The sequence below is a fragment of the Lontra canadensis genome, unplaced genomic scaffold (genome assembly GCF_010015895.1).
Source record: "Lontra canadensis isolate GAN:19392208 unplaced genomic scaffold, GSC_riverotter_1.0 scaffold98, whole genome shotgun sequence".
Classification (NCBI taxonomy): domain Eukaryota; kingdom Metazoa; phylum Chordata; class Mammalia; order Carnivora; family Mustelidae; genus Lontra; species Lontra canadensis.
The window spans coordinates 2,126,831-2,139,698 of NW_022631092.1; the positions used below are offsets into that span (position 1 = coordinate 2,126,831).

At 56.0% G+C, this 12,868-nt stretch overlaps 1 protein-coding gene across 2 annotated transcripts; it reads left to right on the forward strand.

Annotated features, from left to right (window-relative positions):
• The first annotated feature begins 340 nt into the window (after positions 1–340).
• On the forward strand, positions 341–10,720 carry LOC116855026 (alpha-1-antitrypsin-like). Of its 2 annotated transcripts, none has more exons than XM_032837364.1 (5): positions 341–359; positions 5,908–6,566; positions 8,023–8,293; positions 9,463–9,610; positions 10,472–10,720. In XM_032837364.1, exons 2-5 carry the CDS (start codon positions 5,912–5,914, stop codon positions 10,658–10,660), a joined length of 1,263 nt encoding a protein of 420 aa, XP_032693255.1. In that variant the 5' UTR covers positions 341–359; positions 5,908–5,911; the 3' UTR covers positions 10,661–10,720. The 2 variants fall into 2 exon arrangements, with proteins under 2 accessions (XP_032693255.1, XP_032693254.1); XM_032837363.1 differs by lacking the exon at positions 341–359 and adding an exon at positions 1,922–2,028.
• Positions 10,721–12,868: the final 2,148 nt, after the last annotated feature.

Sequence of the window (12,868 nt, forward strand, 5' to 3'; positions counted from 1 at the left end):
CTCTCTCCATGAACCCCCTGAGCCCAGTGCGACCCTCCCTCTTACAGAAGTTCAGAGGGACTGGGTGACTCGTCAGGGTCACAGAGGCTGGACACAGCTAGAAGAGCAGGTGACAAGCAGGGCTGCCTGGGTCAGGGAAGGCCAGCTGCACCCTCTGGCTACCCACGGCTTTGTGCAAGGCAGCTTCCTGTCCCTGTTCCCCGCCCCTCCCGGACTCGCTGCCTCTGACACTCAGAGCCTCCTTCCAAGGCTGGCAGAGACCGTGTGCTGCTCAGGGTGCATACAGAGTCCCAGAGAAGGAGGAGGAGGAGGAGGCTGCCGCAGCAGGTGTAGAGGCCACCGCAGCTCAAGGATTGGAGGTAGAGGGGGTGTAGGGCAGAGCCTTCCCACAAGCCCTGAGGCCACTGGGCTGTGGGAGCCAAGCTTGGCAACAGCGTGCAAGATGGGCACTCGGCACGGCCCACCCCCTGTGGGAAGTGGGAGGGGCAGCTGGGTTTGGAGGGAGGCCATTGTACAGATGGAGAAACTGAGGCATGGGGCGAGGAAGAGATGCCCAGGAGGTATGGGGGTCAGGCCTCACCCCAGTCAACTAGCTCTCTGAGCTGTGAAGGGATGGAGAGTCCCAGTGGGGAGAAGCCCATCCAGCCAGCTGAGGGGAAAGAGCCTGGGGCGCATTCCGGGAAGCCCCCGCCCCCACACAGTGACACCAGGGAGACCCACCGGCACATGTAGGACCACCTCATAAGGGGCTTGCTGTGCACACCCCGGGCTCTGAGCTGACCCGGAACGGCCGCATTGAATCCTCACGGCAGCCCACCAAGTTGGGTACCGTTTCAAACCTCATTTTACAGGTGGGGAAACTGAGGCATGGGCAGGTGAAACAGCTTGTCTGAGATCTCACAGTCAGCGAATAGGGGAGCTGGTTTCTCACATCTGAAACTATGTAGCAGAGGAAGCTACAGGCTGTTCACTGGGCACAGTCCCTCGTTTGGGACCGGGGGATGAGAGAAGAGACACAAACGCACTCAGCCGCTCCATCAAATGTCTGTGGAGCGCCTGCTTGTGCGGGGCAGCTGTCAGAGCACACTGAGAGGGATGCAGTCCGCCTTAGGTTTTTAAAGAGACCGCAGTCAAAGGGGGCCCAGTCACTCTCAACTCTGTATCAGCACCTTCCCCACCGCCAGCCCCTTGGGGGTCTGCAGCAGCCCCAGAACAGGGCCATGTTCCCAGGAAAATTCAAGCCCTGTGTGGTTCGCACTCCTCTGCTGGCAGCCACACCCCATGGAAACAGAAACAGGCTGAGGCTGGCGAAGAATTCAGCCTTGTCCTGCCCAGAGAAGCCCAGAGAGCCAGGCTGAGCAGACCCAGATGAAAAGCCCCCTGTGTGCCAGGCCCTTTACAGAAGTTATTATGCACATCCCTGACCATGCTAGCCCAAGGCCACTGTGTCAGCAGCAGTCATGGTCCCCGTTCCTCGGGAAAATCAACAGAGCTCATGTCCAGGACTAGCCTGGCCTCTCCACTCCGGACCTTGGTTTCCTTCTCTAACAAAGGTGGTACTTTTCACTTCCCCGCCCCTCCCAAGGCCGCAGAGCGTCTCCCGCAGGAGGCATCTCAAGGTGGCCGGGTGAATGGTAGCTCTCACTGGGTCAGCCACTGAGAATTCCCCAGTGGGAGGGGAGGCCACCAGAGGAATGCTGTCCCCAAGAGTGCCTGAGTCATACCACCTCTCTGTGAATGCAGGACGCCACGGTTTATGGGCCGGACACAATGACTCCCTTTGGGAGACAGGACGGAGGGCCCTGGGCTGCCCGGGCAGGGGCGCAGACCGGTGGGTGTGGGTGGACAGCTCAGAGGTGGCCTCTGGACTTAGTCCCTGTTTGCTCCTCCGATAACTAGGGTGACCTTAGTTAATATTCACCAGCAACCTCCCCCATCATCCCTGTGGGTCCACGGCTTAAATAGGAACCAGAGACAAGGCTCTGTCTCCTCAGCCTTGGTCACCGGCCCCGGCCTGGGACAGTAACTGTAAGTATGCCTTCCCATCGGAGAGAGCCTCCTGAGAGCCTCCTAGGCTGCCAGGCAGGTCCCAGGGATGCAGGGAGGATGGAACAGGCTGCGGCTGGACCCCTTGTTGTCATGGCAACAGTAACCCTGGAGGTCCTTTCCGCTCCCAAGCCTGCCCTGGGGCCTCCCCAGTACCTACTGGTGAATACACCGGCCCTCAGTGAGCCGTGGGGAAGTGGAAACCCCAGGAAGGAGCATGCTTCTGCCGGCACAGCTCCTGTGCCCCTCCTGTTGTTTGTCGCCTGCTGGCCTCACCACCTTCCCTGCACTTCCCCTGCCATGGGTGAGAAAGGTAAGGCCCAGAGAGGGACAGTGGGGAGCCCAGGCAGGACCAGAGCCCAGAGTTCCAGCCATACATCTAGGCCTCTGTCCTCTGCAGAGACGCCCAGAACAGAACCACGCTGGGCCCCCCTGTGCTCAGTGGGTCTCTGGGCACCCTCGTGCACAATGGAAGATGGGAGACCCTGGAGACGGGGCCCAGGTTCAGGGCTTCAGCTGTGCTCCTGAGCCCTCGATCTAGCCAGATGGCTGCGGTCAGCCATTTGAGCCTTAGAGCAACCTTCTGAGGTGGTCACTGAGATTATGCCCATTTTACAGATAAGGAAATCAGGAACAGAGAAGCTCATAACTTGCTCTAAATTGCACACTACCCAGGATTCCAACTGGGGTCACCTGGCCCCAGATCTCACCCTCCCTAACCTCTTCCTCCCGCCAACATAATTCTCTTGGGTCTTAGGAGCCAGCTGGGGAATGGGAGAAACACAGATGGGCTGGCCTTGAGGCCTCTTTGATGCTAGGTGACCTTGGACTACTGTTCAACCTCTCTGTCCTCTTGGGCGCAATGTAGACAATCTTTGCCCTCTTTCCTCTCGTCCCACCCCAGCCCCCAGCCTTGATCTCTGCAGCATGGGAAGCATATAATTTTTCTGTCATCAGTTCTTGGAAATGGGGGCTACAAAGATGACCAAGGCCAAGGCCACCAGGCTCCCACGTGGCACTCGGAAATATCCATATATTGGTAACAGCTAAGTCTCCCCGACAGCTGACTGTGTGTCAAGCATTTCTTGGCACTTTGCACATATTTAATTTGCACAATAGCTCTGTAAGGAAGTGCACCCTTGTCCTCTCCAGAAATGGAGGTTCAGAGAGGTTAATTAACCTGTCCAAGTCACACAGCTGCTGTGGAATTCTGGCCTCAGAGCCACTGGCCTGAGCCGCAAGTGACCGTGTCCCTCTTGACCTAGCCCGACCACTTCAAGCATTTTCTAGTTCTGGCTTCAGCTTTGTAACAGAGAAGGATGGAATGCCAAGTTCTGGGATCCAGGTTGCCCGGCATTAAACCCTAGATTCATAGGCATCCAGGTCTGTGGTTTTCAGTAAGTTGCTCGACCTCCAGAGGCCTCAATTTCTCCATCTATAAAATGGGGCTGATAATCATTCCCGCTCCACAGGGTAAGCATGGAGGGGACATTAGATGAGACTGTGCATGAAACACCTGCTGTTTATGGGGGTGACGACTGGGACAGCGATGCCGGTGTTGGTGTTTGCTCGGCGTGGGGTTCAGCAGCAGCTAGGAGGCAATACATAAATACTCAGAGAATTGAATTGAAAATTCTCCAGACTCTCTGGTCCTGGGCAATGTGGCAACCAGCCAGGAAGAAATCTGCTGGTTTTTATACGTACACCCCACCTGTGCGCAGGTACGGGGAGAGCTTCCACACCCAGAAGGTGCCCGTCCACCCACCCTCACATCTGCCCAGCGAGGGATTCTTTTCTCCAAGACAAGAAGCCAAGGTTCAGAGGAGTGAAGTCATGTCCCCAAGGCTGCTGGCCCAAACGTGTCCCAGCTCGGTCATGCGTGGACTTACTCAGTGCCAGGCTTAGCAGGTCGTTGATGTCCCAGTGGCTCTCCTGGACCCTGCTGGGTCACTCCTGATCATTCATTTTATGCTCGTGGGTGGATCTAGAATTTAACCAGGTAAGGGGATGGCTTGCTTCCTGTGCGCCCACCCAGTGTGAGGGTCCGTCAAGGTCCGGTTCTGGCATTCACTGTCTGAGACCAGAGGACACAGCTATCTCGGTCTGCAGGTCAAGTGGCAGGAAAACTAAGACTCAATCCAGCTTTGTCACTGATTTGCTGTGTGACCTTGGCAAGGCCCTGACCCTCTCTGGGCCTCAGACCTTTTACTGTAAAAAGAAGCAGCCAGAATCAGTGATGCTATAGCTACCGAGATGGATGGGCTCACCACGGCTGTGGCCCCTTCCCAGCTCACCCCAGACCAGCAGCCCCTGGAGGGAGAGGGCACCCATCCACCCCCTACCCCCACAATGGGATCTCAGTCCATTTTCTTCCACCAAACCCAAATAGCTTCTAACTGAGAATCCAACAGTAGTACAGGGGAAACTCATTTAGGTCTTCCTCCACCGCAGCTTCGACAGCTGGGGACTTGCCTGCCCAAGGCCAAGAGGATGGTAGCGGTGCCATCAGGGCTGGAAGCCACAGCCCCTGAGGCTTTTTGGCATACTTGGTGTCCCCACCCTGGAGAGGCCCAAATCCCTCATGATCTCTGAACCCCACAAAGATGAGGGGTTTCTGCAAACCGTGAAGGTCCACGCCAAACCCAAGCAGGGAAGCGAAGAGGAGCCGAGGGCAGTGGACCTCTGCAGAGCCAGTGCGAACACCAGCAGCTCTGTTTCCGCTGTAGTTTAAGAAAAATACAAACACGTATTGAGTAATGTGTGGTCCGTCTGGTCTGGATGATTTAGACGCACGAAGGCCAGCAAAAGGGCGGTGGAGAGAAAGCAGCGTTGGGCTTCATTTTGTTGTTTGATTCAAAAAGAAACTCTTTGGGGGTTCAGGGTGTGGCCTTTGACAGAAGGGCATGGAGAAAGCAGAAGTTTGGGGGCCCTGATGTTGGAAGGAATACGTGAGGCTCCTATACCCCACCCCCACACACAACCACACAACCCCCAACTTACTGGAGAAGTCACTACCCACCGCCAACATCACGGGCGAGCCCAGAGCTGGGACACAGGTGGTGACAAGGACGAGCAGGTAAGTTGAGTGCAGGAACCTCAGTGCATTCATGCGGCTGAGGCCACAGACATGTGTGGGGCTGCCCTTCAGCTCAGGCAGAAGCTCTGGGGGCTGAGACTCACCATGAGGGGTGAATGGGGACGGCCTTTCAGTTCCATGGGTTCTGGCTATGTGTCCCTGGGCAGAATCTTACCCTTTCTGGCCAGCAGCCTCATGTCCGTTACATAAAAAGGCTCAGTGGAAATGTTCCCATTTCACATCCAGTCGTACATGAACCTGATCTGGCCTGATTCCTGGGTAGTTGTTCACAAGTCTCTTATGCTCATTGTGCCTCAGTTTCCCCTTATGTAAGACAGAAGCTGTGACACCTGCACACAGGGCCACTGCAGGGGATAGGGCAGCCATCAAGAGCATGGACTCCTACCCAGATGGTCCGGGTCTGTGATTCTTATCCTGCTACTTTCCTGCTCTGTGGCCTTGGGGCAGTTGACTTCAACCTCTCTGGTCTTCGGTCTCCCCCTCTGTGAATGGACAACGGTCCTGTGCCCTAGGTCATAAGTCATTGCAAGAGGACAATGAGATGAGACAACAAAGTGCATAGAATGGGGCTCGGCACTTGGTGATCCATGTAAAGTCTTGATCACCGTTCTGTCTGTCCGTGATGAGCATGTAGGAGAGTGCTTGGCCGGGGCTGGCACGTAGTAAATGTTTAGTAAACTGGATGTTCCACCTGCGGTCAATCAGCGGCCGGGGGAACTCGCCATGTGACCTAAGGCGTGGTGCCCCTCCTCTCTGTCTTGCAGGACGATGGCATCCTCCGTTCCCTGGGGCCTCCTGCTGCTGGTGGGGCTGTGCTGCCTGGACCCCCTCTCCCTGGCCGCGAGTCCCCTGGAAGCTGCTGTCCAGGACACAGGTGCACCCCACCACGATCATGAGCACCATGAGGAGCCAGCCTGCCACAAGATTGCCCCGAACCTGGCCGACTTCGCCTTCAGCATGTACCGCCAGGTGGCTCATGGGTGCAACACCACCAACATCTTCTTCTCCCCCGTGAGCATCGCAACCGCCTTTGCGTTGCTTTCTCTGGGGGCCAAGGGTGACACTCGCTCCGAGATCATGAAGGGTCTTAGGTTCAACCTCACTGAGAGAGCGGAGGGTGAGGTCCACCAAGGCTTCCAGCAACTCCTCCGAACCCTCAACCACCCAGACAACCAGCTGCAGCTGACCACTGGCAATGGTCTCTTCATCGCCGAGGGCATGAAGCTACTGGATAAGTTTTTGGAGGATGTCAAGAACCTGTACCACTCAGAAGCCTTCTCCATCAATTTCGGGGACACCGAAGCGGCCAAGAAACAGATCAATGATTATGTTGAGAAGGCAACCCAAGGGAAAATTGTGGATTTGGTCCAAGACCTTGACAAAGACATAGCTTTCGCTCTGGTGAATTACATTTTCTTTAAAGGTAAGGTTGCCAACACCAGCCTGAGCTTGTTCCCATAAAAACATCCAAAAATATTCTTTAACACACCATTGTTAAACTTTCCATAGCCATCCAGGATGCGTAGGGTGGTATGTCTCCACATGAGTCTCCACACTCCACGTTAATTGCTTTCCCAATTAACCACTGTCATACATTCCATGATCAACTAAGGTCAGATGATGATGGGTGGGACAGTCAAATCATCATCTTCTCTGCAGGACTTCTCAGAGCCTTTGATGTCCTAGTGTGCCTTGTCAGCCCCCACCAGGGAGTTGACTAAAAACAGGCGGTTTTAGCAGAGTGTATGAAGGGAATGGGTTTTCTTGGAACACAACTTCTGACAACTGCAGTGCAGTTGTCAGAAGTTGTGTCAGAAAGAGGGAAAGCTTTGGCGTCAGAAACACCAGAGTTGGAATCCTTCCCCTACCGATCGTTAGCTCTTTGATGGGTGGCAAGCCATCTTACCACTTTGAGGTCTTCCCTCTGTCATGGGGACATACTAATACCCTTGTTGTCAGGTTTCTGTGAGGATGGAACAAGTTACAAAGAACACAGGGACGCACACTCACACAGCAGGTGCTCAACTGAGCATGAATCTCAGCCTGGCCTCCTCCCTGAGGAATGGCAACGTGGGGGCCCCGTGGGCCACAGAGGGCGCTCAAGGCAGCGGAACAGCCCGTGGAGATGGCCTGGAGGGGGTGGGGGTAAAGAGCGAGGCCAGAACGTCTTCCTTCACTGTGCTGGCTCCTCGCTCGGGAGGCAACAGACCAACGGAGAGCCCTGGGCCAGAGCAGCGCATCTGAGGTCCCAGCTCTGCTGTGAGGCTTCTGGTGGGTCTGGCCTCTCTCCAGCCTCAGTCTCCGTCTCTGCACAATGGGAGAGTTGGGTGCAGGCAGGGGTGCCCAGGGCACCCTCCCACTCTGACTTGCCCGGATGGGGCTGCTTTCTTGGCGTGGGTGGTGGAGGGTGGGGAGGAGCTGCCCAGGCACCTGTGTTCCACTGTGTGGCAAGACACAGACTAGGAGTCGTGGTGAGAGTGAATCCCTGAATGACAAGGACCGCCTGCTAACGAGGGGCAGGGAGACTTGGACAGGGAGGTGCAGAGTAGGGCTGATGTCAGTCGTTTTCATGTAGAACCTCCCAAGCCCCCCTCAAATAAGTAAGCATGAAATACAAGTAAAAATGCTCGCTCTGCAGCGCGGCTTGGCATCCCTTTGCCTCCATCAGATACACGTTCTGAATCCTCCGTGGGTCTCGAATTGCTCTCCCCAAAGTCCTTTCAGCAGACTTTGCTGCAGCTTCGCCTTACGGGTGGTGAAATCAAAGATCCTTCCAACAGTAGGATCCCAGCAAGGAGGCTCAGGGCTGGTTTATCCCCCCACATTGTCCCAACCTTCTCCCACCTCTGGCTGACGCCCCCCTCTCCCCCCTTCTCCAGGCAAATGGGAGAAGCCCTTCGAGGCAGAGCATACCACAGAGGAGGACTTCCACGTGGACGAGAACACCACCGTCAAGGTGCCCATGATGAGCCGGCTGGGCATGTTCGACGTCCACCACTGCAACAAGCTGTCCAGCTGGGTGCTGCTCATGGACTACGTGGGCAACGCCACCGCCATCTTCATCCTCCCCGACCAGGGCAAAATGCACCACCTGGAGGACACGCTGACCAAGGAAGTCCTGGCTAAGTTCCTGGAAAACAGACAAACCAGGTGATTCCCAAACCGAGAGCGACTTGGATACCACCACGTCGGGACGGCCACAGGGAGGGAGGGTAGACCCGCAGCCGGTGGACGGGACAACTGCGCATGACCCGTTGTCCTGGACACAAGCTCGTGACACTCACGCCTCACTGGCTGGGCTCCGTGAAAGGGACATGCCCATGGGGAGGAGGCCAAAATCCTGTGTCCCTGGGGACTCCCTCACCACGGACACTGTCCCTTCCCTGTGCCAGTGTCCTGAGTGGGGAGAGCAATGCCAGCATGCACCCAGGACAACTGAGAAGGGAGGTCCAGGCTTCTGGCAAGACAGGCAGGGAATATGGCATTAGAGAAGGGACAGTCTGGTGCTAGACGGAAAGGGCCCGCCTGGATACCAGAAAAGCAGAGGCCCAGGTGGGTTTGGGTTCCTCTGTCACCAGACCCATGTGGCTTGATGAGGTCCCCAGAGGGAAGTGACAGTGAGCCCGCACCCCAGATTTGTGTGTCCCTCGGGAGTCACACGATGCCAAAGCCCTCGGGGACTAGTTTGTCGGGTGCACTCTGAAATACACGTACCCGTATAAATGTGTGCGGTAGGAACATAGAAAAATAATCAAATACGTTAAAATTAGAATTAAGAAGTAAAATTAACATCCAGAAGAAGACATAATAAACATGTACATATGTAAGTGAATATGAAAATACAGATGAGCATAAGGTTAAAATTAAAATAGCAGTTTTAAGACGTCTTCTCCCCGACCTCGCCCTGTGTTCCTGCACCAGAGGCTGAGGAAGGAGAACAAGGGACAGCAGAACCCAGAGCCACTCACGGGGAGCCCCAGTGCCCATCACCCCCACTGGCAGACCCTTGATTCAGACCCTGGAGACGTCTCCATCTGGGGGGACCTAACCCTGCAGGGCTGCGTGCTAAGAGCTCCCCAGGGGAGTGTCAGGAGGGCTGCTCAGAGGAGACAGGAGGCAGCCCCTTCAGACTTGGCTGGACAAACCCATCCCTGTGACTCTACGTTCTTGGGCCCCAGGGCTTGGAAAAACAAGAACTAGAATAAACCCATTCACACACCTCCAGTCCTCGTGTGGGAGGGAGAGGGCCGCCGAGCAGAACAAAGAGCCAGAAATAAGACACTCCATGTGTGAAACCCCTTTGTTTCCTGTCATGCCAGGTCTGCCAGTTTACGTTTGCCCAAACTGACCATTTCTGGAACCTACGATCTGAAAACCGTCCTGAGCAAAATGGGCATCACCAGGGTCTTCAGCAATGACGCTGATCTCTCGGGGATCACGGAGAAAGAGCCCCTGAAGCTGTCCAAGGTCAGTTGTCCCTGGTGCCCGTGGGTCAGAAGGTGTCACAGTGTGTATGGAGCTGTAGCTCAGAGGTGGGCTGGGGGAGGGACAAAGGGACACAGACGCACCTGCAGACTGAGGTCCCAGAGGAGTGTCACTGAATGCCCTGGGACTGGAACGTGGGCAGGTGACCATGGAGGAAGGGGCCTCACGGGCTTCTGCCAGGCTAGGGACCTCCTCCACGCTGGTGCTTCTGGGTCATCTTTGGCCAGGGCTTTCCCGTCTTTGGGCCTCAATGGACCCATATTTACCAAGACAGGCTCAGGCTCCACGATTTCAAAGGACTTCTGTCCCTTGCATCTGTGACCCAGGAACTACTGGCCGATCACTGAGTCTGAGTGAATGAGTGATTTCACCTAAAGATGCCATTTATTGAGAAAAGTGGAAAGTGACCAAAGGTCCAGCCACAGCTCGATGGCTGGCTAGGAACTGCCTGGTGTGGACCGGGCACAGGGAAGGGCCCCCCCCCCACAGTCCTGGGTCCCAGGGCACCTGACACCTGATACTGGAAACAAGGCAGGAGCCAAGGAAGATGAATGGCTGGGAAGTCTCCTTGTTGGGGTTGTGGGTTGCTTCCCGCGTAGGCTGAGAAGGTTGGTGAGGATGAAGAAGTAGGGCCCACCGGTAGAGTCAGGCAAGGCCTGGAGAAGGTGGGGAAGGCCCATGTGTTGCCTGCAGGGAGGGAGGCTGTGGTCTAGAAGGACACCCAGGTGGAGGAGGTCTGAGTGAGCCCCTCCCTGGGCTCCATCCCCTTCCTTAGGCCTGGCTCCCAGCCTGGGGGAAGGGACGGCCCCACTCAGAACAGGCCGGTGTCCTCTCTCCTTGCAGGGGGTGCATAAGGCTGTGCTGACCATCGACGAGAAAGGGACGGAAGCTGCCGGGGCCTCGTTTATGGAAGCCATCCCCATGTCGATGCCCCCAGGTGTCGACTTCAACAGCCCCTTCCTCATCATCATCTACGACAGAAACACCAAGAGCCCCCTCTTCGTGGGAAAGGTGGTGAACCCCACCCAGTAGTAACTCCCTTTGGGGTCCAACTCCCTCCCCAGATAACATTAAAGAGTGACCCTGCCCTGGCTTGAGTGTGACGTGTGACTCCTTCAGCCCCTCATCATCTCCCAGGTCTCCCTCTCTGTCCCGGGGAAGCGGGTGGAACGGCCGTCGCGGCGTCTCTCCTGTAGGCCCTGTGTTGCCCTGCAGTGGGCTTTCACACCGTCCAGGAGCTGTGCAAGGCCAGAGGAAGTGCTGCCTGCGACGCTCACTTTGGTGGCTCTTCCCCAGTCACTGTGGAAAAGCTCTGGGGTCTCACAGTCTTATCTGGGAATCCCCAAGAGGGCATTGCAAGGGTGCAGAGACCAGCCCACCGCTCCCACCTCCGCCAAGCATCCACCTTTCGCTAAGCCCCCCAGCCCTGCTGGTGCTTGCAGCGCCCCCCATGAGGGCCCCACCCCCGGCAGGGCTGCCGGCACAAGCCACGAGCCTATCCCCTGACCCTGTGGCTCCCAGAGCCTCCAGCTCCCATGGGGACTTGAAACTGCCACATCTGCAACCACAAAGAGAGACTACTCAGTCCCCTTTCCATCCCACCTTGTCACCTGCACCTAGCTTGGGCTCCTACCACTCAAAGGTCTTTCCTGCAAAAAGCTACGGTTGATTTTGCCTGGAAAATTTTCGATGGCTTTAGGCTAGGAACACATACTCCTGTCCTTGTCCTTCCTTCTCTGCCCCAGGACCCTCCAACCCATGACCCCTAGAAGCAGGCGGGCCCTCCACCTCCTCTTCTCTCCACGTGGGTCTCTGGGTCTTGGTCTATGTCACCTGCTCAGACTCATCCGGCTTGTCACAACCCCAAGACACTTACCCTGTGTCCTCTTCTACCCAATCATGGGGCCAAGTTGTGGCTCTGGAAAGTCATTCTGATGATTCCTTGGTCACAGGAGAGGAAGTAGGCCATCAACCCCACTCGCCCTCCCTACCTTCCCTTGGCTAAGCTCTGATGGGGGACACTTTTCATCTGGCCTTGTTCCTGCCCCACGGCACTCCCTGTGGTCTTCAGAGGGAACCACAACTGCTTTATCACAGCTGCGGCCACTCCAGAGTAGCCCTTTCACTAAGGGCCATGGGGCTCTGTCTCCAGAGCCCCACGGAAGGACGATGACACTCAGGAAGTCCTGCCAGACCCCCAGGCTGAGGGAGCCAGCTCCCAGACTCACAGGAATGTGCTTGTCTGTGGGAAAGACTGTCCCATCCCATAAGAACCTAGTGACGCCCGCCTAAGACACTCGCGGAGGCTGAGCATGCATCTACACACCTGGGTTGAGTCCTATGAAATTTACACCTTTCAAGGCCAAATGTCCACATGTGTCCAATTCCATGTAATTCAATATAATGAACCCAGCTGTCTCCCAGTGAAGTCTGCTGTCATCCCGATCTCCCTCTGCCTGGACACTTCCAATCTCCACAAATTCCATTAATGATACAACCAGAGTCAAACACCCAGGACAATGCGAGAGTGGGAACAAGTCCAAACTTTGCAGCGTCCCAGCTGTGTGACTTTGGCGAAGTCACCAAACCTCTCTGGGCCTCAGCATCTTCATCACAGTTATAACATCGACTTTGAGTTGGTGTACGCTTCAAAGCAGGTCCTCAAAACAGCCTTTGAAGGAGAGCAGAGCTGGGTGCCGAGGTAAGGGACAACATCTGTGACCTTCATGAGCTCCTCTGTAATCCTGGCGCCCCACGAGGGGCAATGCCAGCATTGTTCCATTTACTCCTCAGAGCGGCACTGCAGAGCAGTGAGTGGAACTGCTCTGCTCTCATGCACCCATTCTCCAGATGAAGAAACAGAGGCTCAGAAAGGCTGCTGGTCTTTCTCAAGGTCATGGAGCTAATAAGTGGCAGAGCTGGCTCCAGAAGCCCTATTTATTCTGGGGAACCTGAGCACACCCCCCATGTGCCCCCGCTCCCAACGCACACTCATAAGCCCAATTCCTACCAGAAGCACAAGCAACGCTGGGGCACACAGCCACGTGCTGAGACATGTGCAAGAAAACACCCTCCTCCCCAGAGGACAAGCAGCTGGTTCGTGGGAGCCGTCCCACCTGAGGCTGGAGAGCTCACAGCCTTCAGCAAGCAACCTGCACCACGCTGCACACCCCACAGTACTGGGGAGGAAGGGGGTACGTGCAAAGGCCAGCTGGGACTCCTGGAGCCCAGGGAAAACCC

Coding starts and splice junctions, on each gene's coding strand:
- LOC116855026 (XM_032837364.1), top strand. CDS start 5,912: ATGGCATCCTCCGTTCCCTGGGGCCTCCTGCTGCTGGTGGGGCTGTGC. Junction 6,567..8,022: donor GAATTACATTTTCTTTAAAG/GTAAGGTTGCCA, acceptor CCCCTTCTCCAG/GCAAATGGGAGAAGCCCTTC. Junction 8,294..9,462: donor CTGGAAAACAGACAAACCAG/GTGATTCCCAAA, acceptor CTGTCATGCCAG/GTCTGCCAGTTTACGTTTGC.